A 20606-nucleotide genomic window follows, 5' to 3' on the forward strand; every position below is an offset into this window, starting at 1 on the left:
AAGACAGCAGGCATGTTGCTGGGGAGTAATAGTGCAACCACACACGGAAATGGCAATGTCTGGTATAGGTACATTAGTAGCGGGAGGAAACACAAGGAGTTCAGTCTTTGACAGGTTCAGTTTCAGATATAGTGAGGACATGATGTTAGACACAGCGTTTAGACAATCGCTGGTGTTTTCTAGAAAGGCAGGCGTGATGTCAGGAGAAGAAGCATATAATTGGGTGTCATCAGCATAGAGATGGTACTGGAAACCAAGTCTACTGATTGTTTGACAAATAGGGGCAGTGTACAAAGAAGAGGGAGGGTGCCTAGGACTGATCCTTGAGGAACCCCAACAGTAAGGGGAAGATGAGAGGAGGCGGAGACAGAAAAAGATACAGTAAAGGAGCGGTCAGAGAGATAGGAGGAGAACCAGGAGAGAACGGTGTCCTTGAGGCCAATGGAACGGAGCATAGTGAGGAGGAGCTGATGATCCACAGTGTCGAATGCTGCAGAGAGATCCAAGAGAAATAGCATGGAGTAATGACCATTCGATTTGGCTGCTAGTGGATCATTAGAGACTTTAGTGAGGGCAGTTTCAGTAGAGTGTAAAGAGCAGAAACCGGATTGGAGAGGGTCGAGAAAAGAGTTATCAAAGAGATAGTGCATAAGACGGGAGTGGACCAGGCGTTCCAGGAGTTTAGAGATGAAGGGAAGATTAGACAGGTCTATAGTTAGTGGCACAGTTTTGGTCAAGGGATGGTTTTTTAAGTAGTGGATGTATGATGGCATGCTTAAATGAGGAGGGAAAGATACCAGAATACCAGAAGAGAGGTTAAATATTTTAGTTAGGTGAGGGGTAGATGTGACGGAAATAGGTCACTGGTGCAAGTGGTTGGGCGAGAAGATGCAAGCCTGCTTACTACTTCTGTGACTGGTTCAAAATCAGAATGTGAGCTAGATGCAGTGGGGGAGGGAGGACAGTGCATGGTATGAGGTGATTTGACCGGATCCGACAGGAAATTCTCCCATTTTTTCTTTAAGTACCGTATATACTCGAGTATAAGCCGACCCCCCTAATTTTGCCACAAAAAACTGGGAAAACTTATTGACTTGAGTATAAGCCTAGGGTGGGAAATGCTCCATAGATTATTCCCCCATATGGTGTCCCCAGAAGAAGCTCCGTAGATTATTCCCCCATATGCTGACCCCATAAGAAGCTCCTTAGATTATTCCCCCATGTGCTGCCGCTGCATGTAAAAATAAAAAAAAAAACGACATACTCACCTCTCCGTCGCTGGGTGTCAGATACTCACCTGTCCTGCGTCCATGGCTGCTCACCGCTATCTGCCACGTCATTGGTCAGTGATGTTCAGACTGCAGGGGGCGCGGCGCGCACTACTCACGTCACCGCGCCCTCTGCTGTCTGAAGTCACTGACCGATGACAGACAGCAGCAAGCAGCCATGGACGCAGGACAGGTGAGTATCACTATACTTACCCGTCCTGACGCTGTCTCTTGAGCCCCCAGCTTCTCCGCGCTCTCTTCCTGCGTTCAGCGGTCATGTGATACCGCTCATTAAAACTCATGAATATGCGCATATTCATGAGTTTTAATGAGCGGTACCATGTGACCGCTGAAGGCAGGAAGAGAGCGTGGAGAAGCTGGGGGCTCAAGAGACAGCGTCAGGACGGGTAAATATGACCTGACACCCCCGCCCCCCCTCGGTGTATATGACTCGAATATAAGCCGAGAGGGGGACTTTCAGCCCAAAAAAATGGGCTGAAAATCTCGGCTTATATTCGAGTATATACGGTAATTGGCCAGATCGTCAGCTCGAAGCTCCATGGTTGGGGCCTGTACTCTTGGGTTGAATAGAGAATGAAAAGTGTCAAAGAGACGTTTAGGGTTATTGGACAGTGAGGTGATGAGGGTGTAGAAATAGGTTTTTTTTCCAGAGGTGAAGGGCAGTGTTGTATGTTCGAAGCATAAACTTATAATGGATGAAATCTTCGGGTAGGTTGGATTTTCTCCAGACGTTCGGCGCACCTGGAGCACCGCTGCAGGAAACGTGTTTGCAGGGTGTGCCAGGGTTGTCGCTGTCTGTGTTGTGGTGTTCTATGTATAGGAGGTGCAAATTCATCCAGGGCACTTTGAAGTGTTTCATTGTAATGCTTCAATGCAGAATGAGGACATGAGAGGGAGGAGATAGGGGCCAATGAAGACTGCAAGTTCTTCATGAGTTTCTGGGTGTTAATGGCCTGTATGTTTCTATAAATATGGACAGTGGGGGTGACCTGAGCAGCCTTGGCAGTTCTTGATAGAAAATGAAAGAAGGTTGTGGTCAGAGAGCGGGAGAGGGGAGTTTGCAAAATCATCCACTGCACAAAGCCGAGAGAAGACCAAGTCGAGGGAGTTTCCGTCTTCAAGGGTTGGAGAATTAGTAAGCTGCAAAAGGCCAAATGAGGAGGTTAGAGATAAAAGGTGAGTAGCAGATGGGGAGAGGGGAAGAGCAATGGGGATGTTGAAATCGCCCATGATGAGGGTAAGGATGTCACAGGAGAGAAAATATGGAAGCCTAGTGGCAAAATGATTCAGGAACTGATGGGAGCGGCCGGGAGGACGATATACCACCGCCACTCGCATGGAGAAGGGGGTGTAGAGTCTGACGGCATGGACCTCAAAAGAAGGAAAAGACAAGTGAGGGTACTTGAGGGATAACCTGAAAGGTACATTTTGGTGATAGGAGCAGACCAACGCCTCCTTACTGGTCCTTACAAGCTGCTGACACAAATCTTACAAAAATCACTAACCAGCCCCCACAAGCAGTTGTCCTAATCATGGCTGACGTTCCTGATTTGTGAGTGTTCAAATAACCAGTTTTCTCTGTATGTATATAGTAATAGTGGTTTGTTCTCAATCTACACTGATGAAAACTGAATGCGTTTTAGTGTAACTAAAAAGCTCAGCACTTATTCTGCCAATGCTATAGCTCTGCTGCTGACAAGAAATGTCACTTAGAGTGCCCCAGCATCCTTTCCCTGCCAAATTAAACACCAAATGAATAGAAAATACGGAGATTACAGAATGGTTAGTTGCTCAAGAGACAACCTTAAAAATGAAAGATACTCTTTAAATCTTTGCTTCATTTATTAGTTTAGGGACAACATGACTGACATATCTTCACTCACCTCACGCAAATTAGAGAGCACAGAAACTTTCTTCATCTCTTCTTGACGTACTTGTTTGCTATCCAGCCAGATTACCTCATTGGACAGAGGTTTGAGGTCAGAACTTTTGTACAGACGGTCTTGAACACTATTGAAAATAAGGGCTATGGAGCGAGGAAGAATACCACCATCTTTGTTAGTTCCTGGCGAGTAAAAAAAAATAAATATATATAGGATACTTAGACAATGCAAATCTGAAAAGTAAAAAAAAACAAACAAACAAACCAACGTGCCTTGAATAGTGTATGTTTTTCCTGAGTTGGTCACTCCGTACGTATACACCAACCAGTTTTGACCATTTAGGGCATCTTTCACCACATGTTTCATCGTTCCATCAAAAAACGGTTTCTGTCCAATATCTGGTCCAAAAATCTATTGAGAAAACCACAATGAACCACCACTAAAACACAAAGAAAAGACAAAAAAGTAATACAGTTTTGGCCAAAAGTATTGACACCCCTGCAATTTTGCCAGATAATACTCAGTTTCTTCCCGAAAATGATTGCAATCACAAATTCTTTGGTATTATCTTCATTTAATTTGTCTTATATGAAAAAACACAAAAGAGAATGAAGCAAAACATTGATCATTTCACACAAAACTCCAAAAAATGGGCCAGACAAAAGTATTGGCACCCTCAGCCTAATACTTGGTTGCACAACCTTTAGCCAAAATAACTGCGACCAACTGCTTCCGGTAACCATCAATGAGTTTCTTACAATGCTCTGCTGGAATTTTAGACCATTCTTCTTTGGCAAACTGCTCCAGGTCCCTGATATTTGAAGGGTGCCTTCTCCAAACTGCCATTTTTAGATCTCTCCACAGGTGTTCTATGGGATTCAGGTCTGGACTCATTGCTGGCCACCTTAGAAGTCTCCAGTGCTTTCTCTCAAACCATTTTCTAGTGCTTTTTGAAGTGTGTTTTGGGTCATTGTCCTGCTGGAAGACCCATGACCTCTTAGGGAAACGTAGCTTTCTCACACTAGGCCCTGAATTATGCTGCAAAATTTGTTGGTAGTCTTCAGACTTCATAATGCCATGCACACGGTCAAGCAGTCCAGTGCCAGAGGCAGCAAAGCAACCCCAAAACATCAGGGAACCTCCGCCATGTTTGACTGTAGGGACCGTGTTTTTTTTTCTTTGAATGCCTCTTTTTTCTCCTGTAAACTCTATGTTGATGCCTTTGCCCAAAAAGCTCTACTTTTGTCTCATCTGACCAGAGAACATTCTTCCAAAACGTTTTAGGCTTTTTCAGGTAAGTTTTGGCAATCTCCAGCCTGGCTTTTTTATGTCTCGGGGTAAGAAGTGGGGTCTTCCTGGGTCTCCTACCATACAGTCCCTTTTCATTCAGACGCCGACGGAGAGTACAGGTTGACACTATTGTACCCTCGGACTGCATGGCAGCTTGAACTTGTTTGGATGTTAGTCGAGGTTCTTTATCCAACATCCGCACAATCTTGCGTTGAAATCTCTTGTCAATTTTTCTTTTCCGTCCACATCTAGGGAGGTTAGCCACAGTGCCATGGGCTTTAAACTTCTTGATGACACTGCGCACGGTAGACACAGGAACATTCAGGTCTTTGGAGATGGACTTGTAGCCTTGAGATTGCTCATGCTTCCTCACAATTTGGTTTCTCAAGTCCTCAGACAGTTCTTTGGTCTTCTTTCTTTTCTCCATGCTCAATGTGGTACACACAAGGACACAGGACAGAGGTTGAGTCAACTTTAATCCATGTCAACTGGCTGCAAGTGTGATTTAGTTATTGCCAACACCTGTTAGGTGCCACAGGCAAGTTACAGGTGCTGTTAATTACACAAATTAGAGACACATCACATGATTTTTCGAACAGTGCCAATACTTTTGTCCACCCTCTTTTTTATGTTTGGTGTGGAATTATATCCAATTTGGCTTTAGGACAATTCTTTTTGTGTTTTTTCATTTAAGACAAATTAAATAAAGATAATAAAGAATTTGTGTTTGCAATCATTTTCAGGAAGAAACTGAGTATTATCTGACAAAATTGCAGGGGTGTCAATACTTTTGGCCAAAACTGTACATATAGCTTGAAAAGTGATACAAATTTACTTACATGAGAAAATGTAAATTTGTGTGCACTCTGTCCCTGCCCGCGTTCAATGTGTCTCATAGCAAGAGAGTCTTTGGGGGCTCGCAAGACCAAAGTCTCCTGATCCTCTACCACAACACAACCCTGTAGGGGTAAAAGAAATTTAAAAAATAAAAATTGGCGTCGAAGGACACAAAACACACACCACCAACTGGCTTTCAAACACATCACAGAAACGGCTCATTTTCCTTACCTGGTCGTCTTTTTTCTCTAGCTCGCCATCTACAAATGGTCGAATCCTGACATATACCATAACTTTATCGGTGCTTTCATTGGCAGATATCTAGAAGTATAAATAAGAAAGACTGTATAACATGTGCGTGTAATTATACTGCAGATTTTTGGAAGCATTTCTGCTGCACCAGTTTATTTAGGCTATTAGCAATTTTTAATTGTGTTTTATTACAATTTTTTCAAAATGTGATTTTTAGCTTTTTTTTTGGTATGCCTTGTTTTAATTTAAACTTTGATTTTGGAAATATTTTGATAGTTCAGCTTTGATGACATTTTATTAATACATACACATGTTTAGAATATAAGTGCTGTGACTGCAGAAACGCACTAAAAGTAGGTGTTTTTTCTCCCCTGCAGATTTTCTACATCTTTATTCAAGTCTAAGGGGAAAATTTGCAAATAAAACGAGTATTTACCCTTTTATTTAAACCCCCCCCCCCCCCCCCCACACACACACTTTTTGTGGTAACTGAACTTAAGGCTTTTTTTGCACACTGCATTTAGCAGTGTCTGTTGGTGGTATTTGAATAATTATCCAGACAGCTCATCACGTGATTTTCTCACAAGCAGGACACGGTACCATTTCCAACAGTGTATAGGCTCAGATTTGCATCAGTTTGGTCAATGTGTCCATTTTTACTATCAGCGATTTTCTCATGAAAAATAAAATTGCAAAAGCTATCCTAAGTCATTAAAAAGGTAAAACAGAAAGCACAAGTATTGTAATGTGTGCGGTCTGCAATTTTTCATGGACTCGTGGACTTTTGTGAACAGTTTTAATCCATGAATAGGATTTTTTTTTAGTGGAGACACTGCCTTTAAAAAAAAATAAAAAAATAAAAATAAAAAAGGGATACAAAAATAGCTCCAATGACTAGAATGGGTAAATGTTCTATGAAAAATACACGTACATAAACTAACTTTTGAATGAGGCCCAAGGATAACTTTTATATGTAACTTGTCAAAGGTCTAAATCACTTGTCCATACCAGAGAAGTCTGTCCTAGTCCGGGTGAAATGCAGGAGAAATCATCAAGAAGATCTTTCCGGATACCCGCTGCACAGTCAGCAGCTGTGGATTCAAACACTGGACTGTCATCATCAGAAAGCACACCGAGCCCCGGAGAAATTACATTGCATGTCATGTTTGGGCTCTTAATGTCTTTTCCTATAAAAGAAACAAAGCCAGTTCAAAGTCATAAGAAGTTTTCAGTAGGTCTCCAGTTGTAGACTGCTATATACAAAGAACATAATAAAGGGTACTTCACATGTAGTGAGATCGCTGAAACATCACAGATTTTGTGACGCAACAGCGAGCTCGCCAGCTATCTCAATACGTGACACACATAGCGGCGACCGGCCCCCCGCTGCGATATCGCTGATCATGCTCGAATGTCCTAGACCATTTTTTGATAGTTGGGGTCCCGCTGGCCAGCATGCATCGCTGTGTTTCACGCCATAACAATGACGAGCGACCTCGTTGAAGCACGCCTATCGAGGTCTGAGTCGTCAGAATAGCTGCTGTGTGACAAGGTACCAACGACCGCCGAGGTCATTATACGGATCGCCGTATCGTTGAGTAGATATGCCTGTTTGACAGCTTACTAGCGACCATGTAGCGACGTACCAGCGATCCCGTATCATTGTCAGGATCGCTGGAGCGTAGCTATGTGTAACGGGACCCTAAGACTTGTGATTAGGAGAGTTGCTGATGGTGAGGGGTGGTGATTTTGCAAGAATGATGATAGCAGCTTAGTAGATGAGCAGCTGATTGCAGTATATAAATCAAAGTGTGGGAAAGAGGTAGCTGGTAAGTTAGGCATGTTGGCTCCTCTATTGTAATGTAGCTATTGCATATCCTTGGCCAGGATCTGGGCATGCACTAGCGGCAGAGCTCCATGGAAATCAGCTGCTCACTATAAGGGTATGTGCACACGCTGCGGATTCCGCTGCGTTTCTGGCCGCTGCGGACCCGCAGCAGTTTTAGCTGCGGTGTACTGTACCATTCAAATGAATGGTAAAAAAAAAAAACGCTGTGTAGACGTTGCGGAAAAATCAGCGGATTTGCTGCGGTTTTGAAACCGCAGAAAGAAGTGACATGTCAATTCTTTCTGCGGAATCCGCAGCGGGTTCCTATCTCCACCATTGTGGAGATGGTGAATCCGCAGGACCAAACCGCAGATAATCCGCAGGTCTTTTGACCTGCGGTTTATCTGCGGTTTTTGCAAAATCCATGCGGATTAATCCGCAGCGTCTGCACACACCCTAAAGGCTCTCAGAGCAGATAGAAAAAACCCAATTAGTGATGAGTGATAGCGTATCAGAGTACCTTGGGAGTGCTTGCATAATATGTTAGAATCCTCGCAGATGCACGATTCGCCTCTAGTTATGTGTAACAGACGCAAGTATGAAACTAACTGGGTCATCCATTGAAGTTCTTATATTTTTCACTTATTCATCCAATGAGATGATTTACTGTGACATAATAAACATTGCTAAGATTTGTATTCCCATTATGTCTAGGTTATATTATTTGTTAGGATGGTGGACTGTGCTGTCGTGTTCCTAGCCCTGAAGACACCAATCGCATGTGTTGTATTGTAATGTGAATAAGGTCATACATCTTTGTATATACAGCGGGTACGGAAAATATTCAGACCCCTTTAAATTTTTCACTGTTTCATTGCAGCCATTTGGTAAATTCAAAAAAGTTCATATTTTATCATTAATGTACACTCTGCACCCCATCTTGACTGAAAAAACAGAAGTGTAGAAATTTTTGCATAATTATTAAAACGAAAAACTGAAATATCATATGCTCATAAGTATTCAGACCCTTTGCTCAGACACTCATGTTTAAGTCACATGCTGTCCATTTCCTTGTGATCCTCCTTGAAATGGTTCTACTCCTTCATTGGAGTTCAGTTGTGTTTAAACTGATAGGATTTGATTTGTAAAAGGCACACACCTGTCATGGCTGCAATGAAACAAAGAGTGAAAAATTTAAAAGGGGTCTGAATACTTTCCTTACCCACTGTACTGTGCCATGTGAATTGAATGGTGTTGTAATGTATAGTGTAAAGCCCCCGTCACACACAGCGAGATCGCTGCTGAGTCGCAAGTTTTGTGACGCAACAGCGATCTCACCAGTGACATCGCTGTGTGTGACAGGTATCAACGACCGACCCCCTGCCGGTATCGCCGATCGTGCTCGAATGGCCTGGACATTTTTTTGATCGTTGGTCTCCCGTTGGCCAGCACGCATCGCTGAGTGTGGCAGGCGGGAGACCAGCAATCTGGACGCTGGTTTCTAACGTAAACCGCGGGTAACTAAGGGCGCGCGTCACTTAGTTACCCGCTGTGTACCTTAGTTACCAGCAGGGCTGTGGAGTCGGAGTCGGTATAAAATGGACAGACTCCGACAATATATAATAAATTGGGTACAGTAGTTCAATGCAGAATGTGCTGAATATTTTTTCATAGGAATTTGGGAAAGTTATGAAATGTCCTATAAATGACTGTTCTATGCCTGATCTAAGGCTACATTCACACACAGCGTTCTCCCTACGTTTTTCAGTTGCAAAAGCAGATCAGCTTTTTAAAAAACCACATCACCTGAAAGGTTTTTGAGCTCATAGATAATGTTTTCAATAGCAAAAGCAGATTAGAAATCTGCTCTATTTATATATCCATTTATCCATATCTGTCTATCCATAAATCTGTACCAAAAAGAATGAAAGCCGGGTAGCACACAGACTAACACTCCTTTTTTTAGCACCAGTCAGGGACACCTCATAGCTGCCCAAAAGGACGCCCAGGACAGGCATTGCTTGTCTTCAGTAACATCAATTGATAGTTGGAATAAATAGACTGCATTCATCACCACATCTTTTCTTTATTTTCATGACTATGAAAATTGTAGATTCACTCTGAAGGCATCAAAACTATGAATTAACACATGTGGAATTATATAATTAACAAAAAAGTGTGAAACAACTGAAAATACTCTGTGTCTTATATTCTAGGTTCTTTAAAGTAGCCACCTTTTGCTTTGATTTCTGCTTTGCACATGGGTCGCCCTCGCACACACAGGGCAGCGGGGTACTCGGTACCAGGCCGGTGTCAAGGTGGGAATGTGTCACAGCGGCGGTGACCCGGTCCGTGGCCCTGGGCGCCCAATATCAATGGCGGTGATGATAATGGTGTTAAAGTTAGTTTGTGACGCCACCCGTGTTGTTTGGCAAGTAAGATATTGAGCCAACGCTGCATGCAGATCCGCTGGGACTGATGGTGTGGTGCAGCAAAGATGGTGTAGCTCCCCACAGGTGGAGCTCTAGTCCCAGGGCAGTGTAGGTGCAATGGATGCGGAGAGGTGCAGAATGGTATTGATGCTGGTACCCAGGTGTAGTGGTGCGGGAATAACTGGAGGACACCCGAGTATGCGGTTCCAAAGCTTTACTCACTGTTTGCAGTTCACACAACTGCCTGCCTGCCTCCGCACTGTGTTCTCCAGGTCAGGGCTCCAGCCAACCTCCAGGCAGGATAGGATTCTCCCTTCCACACTCCGCCAACATGTACCTCACTGAACGACTCCTCCAATGCGCCTTTAGGCCTTTGCGCTCTCTGGACTGGAAGGGTTCTCTCTCTTTTTCAACCTGCTTCCCACCATCCTTCTATTCTCCTTTGTTCCGATCTGGTCTCTCTCTCTTATGGAAGGTTAGGTTATCAATCTTATCAGTCTCTTTCACTGGTCTTTCTCGTGCCAGCAGCCCAGATCACTGGGACCTGCTGCAGCACGTCCCTGAGACACCCATCTTCTCTCTCCTCTAACCAACTAACCCATAACTTTCACTCTTCCCACTCTTTTGTATCATCTTACTCCACATCTCGTGTTACGAAGCAGGGTTCCACGAGGGGTGCTCTGCTAACCCCCAGCCTGAAGCTGTTAGGTGGCCCCACTGAACTATCCTGTGTGTGGAATGCAGGTGTGGAGCGTGGTCAGGAGTTCCCACCTTACCTGGATGGTGGGGTACTACACCTTAGGAGAAGGTGCAGTACCTCTGTGGCGACTGAAGCCTCAGGGACACCACATAACCACCTAGAATAAAGTTTTGACTTGAAAACTGTTTGATTTCATTTTGTAAAAAGCTGATAATGCTTATAATTTCACAATTGACCATTTTTTTGTTCAGAATACAAATAAAAAGGTTGAAAACTCTGCTGTGCAAAATAATTTGGAACATGCATTTTGAGTGTTTATTATTTTGAAAAATATACTGTTTTCATAGGCAGTTTGTTCAAAAACATTGCAATTATACTAGAATAGTAGATGACTGGAAAATAACAATGACTGCAATTCATAGGTAATTTAGAGAAAACATGAGGAAATATTTTTTGCATAATAATTTGGAACACAGTGTAGGGTTAATAACGGCGATCGCAAAAGCGGGGTCGGTAAAAACTGACCGATTCATGTTCTCTGGGGTCTCGGCTACCCCCGGCAGCCGAGACCCCGGAGAAAATCCGACACTGGGGGGCGCAATTCACTTTCTCCACAGCGCCGTGAATTAGCGGCGCTGTGGTTTTAGTACAGTTAAATACCGCCGTTAAAAGGCCTATCGGCGGTCGCTAAGGGGTTAAAATAAAGCAACAATATCCTTTTACCTGTCCGCCAAGAAGATATACATACTGTCCCACGACTAGTCCAGCCCTGCTACATCTGGATGCCTTTGTCTGAACGGTGGCATTATGCCAGCACTCAGCCTGACATCCAGACACAGCAGAGCTTGAAGATGATCATCTGAGATAGCTCGGTCTCCGGTGCTCACGTGCACTGCAGTTCTCGCGGTCAACTGATCGTAAGAACTTGGCTAGTGACCGCTGATAACCCTGTCTCTGGAGACGACGTGCACTGCAGTTCTCGCGGTCAACTGATCGTAAGAACTTGGCTAGTGACCGCTGATAACCCTGTCTCTGGAGACGACGTGCACTGCAGTTCTCGCGATCAAGCTCAGCATACGCAAACTTCTGGCTGAAACAAGGTACATTATTTAAGTTAGTACATATGCGTAGTAAGCGGTGTTCCTGCACTTAGGCATGTGACTAGAAAGATATTGCGGTTTTACCGCATCTAATGACAGTGTATGGGAAAGTTATGCAGCGGAGAGTGTCTCCGCTACATTGACATGCTGCGGTCTGGTAAGACGCACCGCATGTGCGTCTCCGCAGGGAAACCGGAGGCGTCTGTGTACGCATAGTGGAGATGGAATTTCTTGAAATCCCATTCGCTATGGTGTATCATCTGGCCGCTGCGGGTTTAACGCTGCGGATGTACGCAGCGTCCAACCTGCAGCGTTTACTGACCGTGGGAACATGCCCTAAGGGACAATGCAATCCAAAAAAAAGTGACTGATGAGAAAGAGTGGCCTTCCGGAGAAGGGTCCTTGGAAAGGACATCGAGCCACAAGACCCTCTAGCTTGTAACGCAGAGGGTGATAGGCCTAAACAGGACTGAGCAAGTGGTACTCCCGAGAGGTAGGTCAAGGGTGCCAGTAGAGGAAGAAATAGGATGTGGAACCGTTAAGCAAGTTAGGAGAGTTGCTGATGAGAACTGTAGTGTTAAAGATGGGTTGTGGCAAAGTAGGGAGAAAGTGTTCCTCACTAGCCCTGTCGTAAACTTCATATAGTGAAAGAAAAGTCCATAAGACTTTGTATCCACTAGCCCTTGTATATAACCCTTACCAAGTAAACGTTAAGTAGAGTGTTATTTTTTTGGAACAATGGTCTCTCTCTTTGAACTGTGGAACCCATGGTCCTGGCCAGACCACAGCACTGGCTACCTGTGGCTTGCAGGGGTTTAAGGCCCTCACAGCACAAGTCAACACACCACGACAGGATCCAAACTTTCATGTAGCATGCTGTGGCGTTAAAGGAAACTAGTGCCTCGCCTCTGGCTAGCGCCCTACGCTATACATCATACAAATACGCAAACCAAAACCTCAAGACATTTTTTGCTCTAAAATATCTGTTTTCCACACTAACACATTATAGTACTGTACTAATTCACTTCAAATATAAAATTAATTCAGTGCATGGAATAGTTCTACAAAAAAAAACAAAAAACCAAAACCTACATTGAACAGTTTTTCCTTAGGCAAATCAACTTCTAAACACCAAAGGGTTGTCATGCTTGAGCAGAGCAGCTCACCGAGTCACACCTTCCTTCCATACCAAACATGGTAGTCAAGATTTTAAAATAACCAATCCTCCCATAATGGAAATAAAGTAGTTGAGTCTAAAACAAGCAATCAACGGCTAGGAATTTACCAGGAAACCAGACTATGTTACAAATGTAAACTGCTAGCTACATTTGTAGAAATCTAAAAGCCAAGGATTGAGAACATAGCAGACAGACATTTGTTTTCAATGATCATCATTATGGACTTCAATAAATAACTTCTGTTTTAGCTATTTTGGGTTAAGCATCTACTGAGCTTCTGGGATTGATCCAGTGCTGAACAAAATGGCTTCTTGTGTCAATGTCAGATCTGCCTCCATGAACCCCAGATAATATATTTGAAAGTTTTGAAAGTGAGCCCAACAAATGGTATACAAGGGTATCTGGACTATTCCGCCAGCAGACGTTTGGGAAAAATTAAAGGATTGAGAATCGTCAAGTTTAAGATCCAATATTTTTTATTTATATATTGTGCCACTGTTTGTTCCTCACTTCACAAAATCAATAGCATAGTGTAAGGCCTGTTTCACACTTACGTTTTTCCTGTCAATTGCCAGCCGCCAAAAAGGCGGAGAACGGATCCGTGTCAGTCGAGACATCAATGGGTGCCACCGGACCGTTGTATAGACGGGATCCGCCGATCCAGGAATGTTAAAGAGGCGTCATGAAAAAAATGTATCGCCGATGCAGGGGCCGCGAGAAGAGGCAGGGGCCGCGGGACGAGGTCGTATGCTCGGGGGAGGAGGGAGATCTTAGCGGCTCCCGGGACGGCATTAACGGGTTAAAGTGCTTCCCGGAGTTAAGATCCCGGGCATGCGCGGTTCAAACTGGCGGTCCGTCAGAGCAAAACAACGTTGCAGGGTCAGTCTCATCCGCCCGGGAGCCGCTAAAATCTTGGCAGATCCGTAAAAAAAAAACGGGTGGGACGGACTCCTGTCAGTCAAGATCCGCCAATAATGTAAGTCTATGGGGGAAAAAACGGATCCACCCCTTTTTCGGCGGATCCGTTTTAAAAATTTGGCGGATTTTGACTGAAGGGAAAAACGGATGTGTGAAACAGGCCTAAGGTAGCGCTTATTCTTAGTGCTTGGCTGCGATATTGATGCACACAGGAACACTTTCATTTAAAACAGTCCAATGCAGTTTATTATGGCATCATAAACCGCACCGTAAGGCTAGTTTCACACTTGCTTTTTTTTGCAGCGCGTTTTTCCCGCAAAAAAACGCATACATAAGCATACAACTGCTGCGTTTTTTTCAAGCATTTTTATGAGCATGCATGAAAAAAAACGCAGCGTTTTTATGCGTTTGTAGCGCGTTTTTACCGCGTTTGCGTTTTTTTCCAACATTTTTAGGTGGCCCCTCACACTACCAAAACCATGACTTTACTAACCCTAACCCTGACCCTAACCCTTAACCAAATCATACTTAACCCTAACCCAAACCCTAAACCCTAACTAACCCTAACCCTGACCCTAACCCTTAACAAAACCATACTTAACCCTAACCCTGACCCTAACCCTGACCCTAACCCTTAACCAAACCATACTTAACCCTAATCCTGACCCTAACCCTAACCCTTAACAAAACCATACTTAACCCTAATCCTGACCCTAACCCTAATCCTTAACAAAACCATACTTAACCCTAATCCTGACCCTAACCCTGACCCTAATCCTTAACAAAACCATACTTAACCCTAATCCTGACCCTAACCCTGACCCTAACCCTTAACAAAACCATACTTAACCCTAATCCTGACCCTAACCATGACCCTAATCCTTAACAAAACCATACTTAACCCTAACCCTGACCCTAACCCTAAACCCCCTTAACTAACCCTAACTCTAACCCAAACCCCTAAATTCCATGGTTTAAAAAAAAAACGCATATGCAAAAAAACGCATACATGAGCATGCCAGTGCGCACATATGCGCATCCATAGGCTATAATGGCCATTTTTAGCGCAAAACGTGCGCATATGTGCGCATGCGCTTTTTTGCAGGGCCAAAAAATGCAACATGCTGCGTCTGGAAAATACAAACGCACACCCCAAAAAAACGCAGCGCATGAAAATCGCATACATGCGCTGACCAGTGCGCAGGTATGCGCACCCATGTTAAATATAGGGGAAAAAACGCATGCGCAGGTGTGCGTTTTTTTCCAGCGCTAAAAAACGCAAATGTGAAACCAGCCTAAGCCATGTTATACTTCACAGGCTTACACATAGTTCATAACATTGCATAGTACACGGCTTGAATACGCTGTCACTAAACACGCTGGACCTCCTCACTGTCCAGTTACCGTGGGCGACCGCACGCCGTACATTAATGTCCATAGAACACAACAGGCACCAACAGGCATATCCCTATGTCCAGGGTTACCTCGCAGGAGCTCCGGCTCCAGATGCTGACTCTTTGTCAGACCTATTTCCCAGGGAAGCTGCCGAACTGGGATCACCATCCCGGATAACGTCTTGCTCACCAGGCCACCTGACAGTCCAGATCCACAGACGGACAGTAGTTCCCCCAATGCAGTGCCGTCACTGACTCTGCAAACACACATGGCCTGTCCGGGTGCTGTTCAGGGATCCGACCCTACTCCTTGGGTCTCCCAACACACCAGCCTCACCAGGTCGAGGGGCCTCAGCGGGTGCTATTCAGGACGTCCGTCCCCTCCTGAGACCGTCCAACTGTCTTCCCGAATTTTTACTTCGAGAGGGGCAAGCCCCTTACTTACATAGCGCTCACTAATATACTAATTAGGCAAAAAGACTACTAGGTCTTTATTTCGGTAAAACAATTTATATTTTATTAGTAAAGAGAAAACATTTAAGTAATTAATGACTTAGGTAACACTTTGATATGTGTTATAGGCACATGAATTATAGCAGCACTAGTCTAACATTACATTGATCATTATCATCATCTATAAAATAGAGAAAAGTAAGCATCAATTCGTTTTTTTACCGGATATTGTAGCATCACTCTTCCCTCGGGGGACATCGACAGGTTAAAGAGGAAACATCCAGTTAACACAACATCACAGAAGTTATGCGTCCATAAAGCCTGCTGGAAACGTCCCTCCCTACCAGTGAAAGTCCCCTTTGTTTTATATTGTTTATAATCAGATATCAGTTCAACCATGCGCAGTACTTTCTGCAAGTAATGCTTATATAACACGTTCATGCTTGGCGCCTGCGTGGTTAATCTTTGAGCTCGTGGCCAGCTCGTGTTACGCAGGCGCATTGTGGTTGTTTTTTCACTGAAACCACCGTGTTCCTAACAGGTCATGTATCGGTCAAGTTCAGCTCTTCTCTACTTGTGCTGAATTAAATGCAAAAAGTGAACAATAAGACTCGTGATCACCTGATCTGGAATCTGGATACCCATCTTCTTCATGCACACACCATACATATCACATAGGTATCACACCAACACTCGCGCTTCACCGGGTGCTATTCAGGGATCCGTCCCTACTCCCAACACACCGGCCTCACCAGGTCCAAGGTCGCAGCAGGTCCTATTCAGGAAGGCAGCACACCTTCCAGCACCTAGACCCTCCAGGACCTTCCACCCTGAACCATTCAGGTACACTCTCTCCCCCCATGTGATCAGACCTCAGGCACATTATATGGTACATAACCACACCCACAGGTGAGGTATGGATCACATGGTCATGACCTCACTACAGGTCCTATTCCACACAGCCACGCACATACAGGCTTTACATTGGGCGTTCAGACACATGCCCCTGGGTGGGTTTGTAGGTGACTGGTCCCACCATCTCACCAAGTCACCTAGAAGCTCTCCCACACTGCAGCAAACCCTCAGCAGTACCTCTGCTGATCAACACATGTTCCAGCTTCCATCACAAGGCACCCACCCTTGTGATACATATTGGCCATTCACAACCCTGCTGCTCACCATTTCCCCATCGAAATAAAGGAAACGCCTGCATGCATGTCCTGGGAAGTCCATACAGCGCCCACTAGCTGTCACAGGGGTCACTGCATCACAATAGGTAAAGGGGAAAAGGAATATAGTCAGTTCACCAGTCTTCTGCAGGTTTCTCTGATTGAGCACGCAAGGAGTCGCATTGATCAGAGGCGTGGTTCACAATGAGAAATGTTAGAGGAAAAATATCTCCAGTGTGTAATCCAATAAAAATCGATTCTTTTAATCAAGACATTAAAATGTATCAAAAATACAAATGGACAAAGGAAAGGAAGGACGGAGTCCCCATAACCAACTCGTTTCAACCTCTTGCGGTCTTAGTCATGGTATGAAATGAGATCCCTTGTCCAAACCTTAAATCATTAACTGCACATGACAAAACAGATTTTTTTTTTATTTAAAGATTTTTAATTACTGCACCTGTTATGCTCCATACCTTTCAATAGAGGAAATACGGCATACATAGCATCATTCATCGGAGCAATACTAAAATGGAGGTGTTCTGCCGGCCTTACAGTGATGTGAGCGAATGCTTTATGTTTGTCACTTTGTTATGATGCCGAAAATATCTCTCTCTTAAATATCGGATCGATGCAAACCTCAATAGTCATCTCTGGGAACAGTGTTTACAACAGAAGAAGCTCTTGCCTAGGAAGTGTACTTTTCCGTCTGAAAGTACATGAATCCTAGCCTTGGTGTCTTCTTCTCAGAAGAGATAATGTAAAGTGCTGCAGAATATGTTGGCGCTATAGAAATAAAATTATTATTATCTCCTTTTGTAATTACCTGGTCACTGCAGGAGGTCCTACTTCCCTGAAAGTTGAAGTGTTAGCTCTTTTTAACTTCCCGTAGTTATAATTAATCCCATATGTTCAAAGTGATGAGATACATTTATGGATTTTAATTTTTCTCTATGACAATTGTTATGCAGCATAATAGTCTACTCATCTCTCAGGATCTCGCTATATCTGTTACCAGGGCTGTGGAGTCGGTAAGCCACAGTTGCGACTCCGACTCCTGGATTTTCTCAGGCTCCGACTCCGGCTCCTTCATAAATGGCCAATTCATAACAACAAATTTACTGTTGTAAAATATTAAACATCGTGCTTATTCAGTTTCTCACCATCATATAAGTAATCAGACCACTTAGAGCAAAAACTACATTTATTAGAATACAATTAGAATATAGCAAATAACTTTTATAAACTTTTCTAAACTGTAAGTAAATATGCAATAAACACTTTTATGCAGTTAAGAAGAAATCTATAAATTTGTCCTCAGAAAAAGTATTGCCTCTGTCAGATCCTCCTTTATGGATGCCCTCAAATCTGATCTAATTATTTTGAGAGCAGAGAACAACCTCTCTACACTAACTTGTGTTGGTGGCAAAGCAGTAACCACTCGGGCAACATCTCTGACAATGTCAGGATACAGAGGAATCGCTTGTTGCACTGTTATTTTTGATGAACGGTCACATTTCTCAATTTCTTTTAGTGCACATGAAAAATTCTGCTGAAATGTACTGGCTGTGTTCCTTGATGGGGATGACTCTTCTTCTATGCGGGAACGCTTTGCACGGTCCTTGTGATCCAAATATTTTTCGAAATTAAATTCTTCATCAGTTGATGATGAGGGTGAAGATGTGGCAGGACGACCAAATTCTTCTTGTTCCTCCTGACTGTTCTGCAACCCTTTCATCCTTACTGCTATTTCAAACAGAGCTTTTCCTTTACTTAGCTGTTGATTATCTAGAAGAATCTGATGCATTGGGTCTACATAAACAGCTGCCAAAAGAATGTTATTTTGTAATAGTAGCTCCTCTCTCCGTTTCATTGATGTAGCAATGCCACTTGCAATTAACCCTCCTCTTTGGGACAGGTGAAATATCAGGTTCTTCCACTCCTTTAAGAAAATACCTAGAGTTAAGTCCTCTGCTTGTAATTTTTTAGTCACTGTAAATGGGTGCTCTAGCAATTTTTCCAGCTCTGTCACCTGATTCCACTGACTTTCATTTAGCGTCAGTTGAGGGTTAGCCATGTCTACAAGAAAGGTTTTCAGTTCAACCAAGCGCTGAATCATTAAGTAAGTACTGCCCCATCGTGCGGCTTGATCAATAATTGCCCCTTTTCCAGCACGTCTCTTCAAAATTGAGTCAACTTTAGGGGTTCTGGCAACAGTAGCCAATTTTCTCACCTTGCCAATCAGTGCAGCAGCATGTCCTTCTTGCAGACTGTCTTATAGCCAGCTGTAGCGTATGCAGAACACAGCGCATGTGATGAATGAAAGAACATATTGACACAGTTTCAACAAGATCATCTAAACTATCATGTTGCTGTTCATCTGAAGCAACTTCAGTTTGCTCCTCAGTTACAATACTGTGTTCCTCTAGTTCAAACATTTCTGTGTCTGTGGACCCAGAATGTTCTTCTAGCTGCTGGTCACCATCATTACTCTCATTCATTAGCTTAATAGTACTTATCATATTTGAAGCATTGTCAGTTACGACAGAAAGAACTTGCTCTTTTTTAAGTTCATAGTCTTGCAGAACCTTTTCCACCAAGACCTGGAGAAACTCACTGGTGTGATGAGCTTTGGTGTCTTTACTGCCAATGTCTTGGTAACTATTTCATTTTTGTCACAAACAAATCGGACATTGATGGCAAAATAGTTCACTCTGTGACGTGTGCAGGCATCCATTTTAAGAAACAGAAAGCGTCCCTTGAGAGTTTTTTTAAGTTCTTCCTTTTGTTTAAAAGCTTCTTCGATTACTAATTTTCTAATACTCTCTCTCTCCAGAGAAACACCAAGCTTGCGGGCTATTTCCCCATTCAGACACATAAAAGCTGGTCGTGAAAATAATGAAATAGGCACACTATCCTTTACAACAAGCTTTATGATCTGTTTTTTAAATGTATCTACTGTCATTGTCACAGTAACTTTGTCACTGACAAAATATCTTGCAACTGATGGCTGCAAAGTTCTCTGCTCCTTAGTTTGGCTGGAAGAGCTGGGCACTGGTTCATTGGTTTGGATGCAGTCTTTCTCATCCACTGCTTTCAGTACTTCTGGATGAAAGCGCTGTAAATGTCTCTTTAGATTAGAAGCTCTGGTAGGAGCATTTTTATCTTTGCCTGAATATGCACTCATCTTGGCTTCACAGCATTTGTTTTCGTCTGGATCATTTGTCATACACTGACAGACATAATGTTTTCTATCTTGAGTGATGGTGAAATGTTCAAATACAGCTGATTTAATGTGATGCTTCTTTGACACTCTCAGGTTTTTAATTCTGCATTTACAATCCAAATGACAATTGTTTTTCCTAAAAACAATTGTACAAAATTATTGCCAGGTCGTACAACTGATATAGTGGTCAGTAATACTGTTATTATTCCTCATGTACTCACAGTTAACTGATGCAAAGTTTGTTGAAAGGATAATACTTCTTACAGTCTTCCTCTTCTGAGTAGCAGGCAGCTGTGAGATGCTTGGAAGAGGCACACCTAGTATGATCTAGTCTAGAGGAGGAGCTTTACTACTAAGAATTTGCAACACATTTTCACTTTCAGTTTCATACATTGTAAGTAGGGGGGTTGGGGCAGCATGAGGTTAACCAAGTATAAGATTAGATAAGGGCAGTGGAGAACAGTGACACACAAGAAGTAAGAAATGTCTATCTCCAGCAGAACTGCTTATCACTGTTGTTCATAGTTTGATAGAACATATATATATTTGAGTAACATTTATAAAATTCATATGAAAGTTCAATTATGAAATATTAATACATTTTTTTTTAAAGCTGGAGTCGGTACATTTCTACCGTCTCCAACCAAAACTAACTCC

General features: G+C 43.3%; 1 protein-coding gene across 3 annotated transcripts in view; it reads right to left on the minus strand.

The window, feature by feature from the left end:
• The window catches only part of KIF20A (kinesin family member 20A), a 75119-nt gene that overhangs the window by 49421 nt on the left and 5092 nt on the right, over window positions 1-20606 (minus strand). For all 3 annotated transcript variants that reach the window (XM_073556917.1, XM_073556918.1, XM_073556916.1), the window contains exons 2-6: window positions 6560-6738; window positions 5531-5620; window positions 5302-5421; window positions 3445-3583; window positions 3173-3354 (exon numbers count right to left, since the gene is read on the minus strand). In XM_073556917.1, the coding sequence (XP_073413018.1) occupies window positions 3173-3354; window positions 3445-3583; window positions 5302-5421; window positions 5531-5620; window positions 6560-6715 (687 nt within the window). In that variant the 5' untranslated portion in view covers window positions 6716-6738. The remainder of the gene's footprint in view (window positions 1-3172; window positions 3355-3444; window positions 3584-5301; window positions 5422-5530; window positions 5621-6559; window positions 6739-20606) is intronic.

The sequence above is a fragment of the Dendrobates tinctorius genome, unplaced genomic scaffold (genome assembly GCF_039654945.1).
Source record: "Dendrobates tinctorius isolate UK_male_01 unplaced genomic scaffold, ASM3965494v1 ptg000241l, whole genome shotgun sequence".
Classification (NCBI taxonomy): Eukaryota; Metazoa; Chordata; class Amphibia; order Anura; family Dendrobatidae; genus Dendrobates; species Dendrobates tinctorius.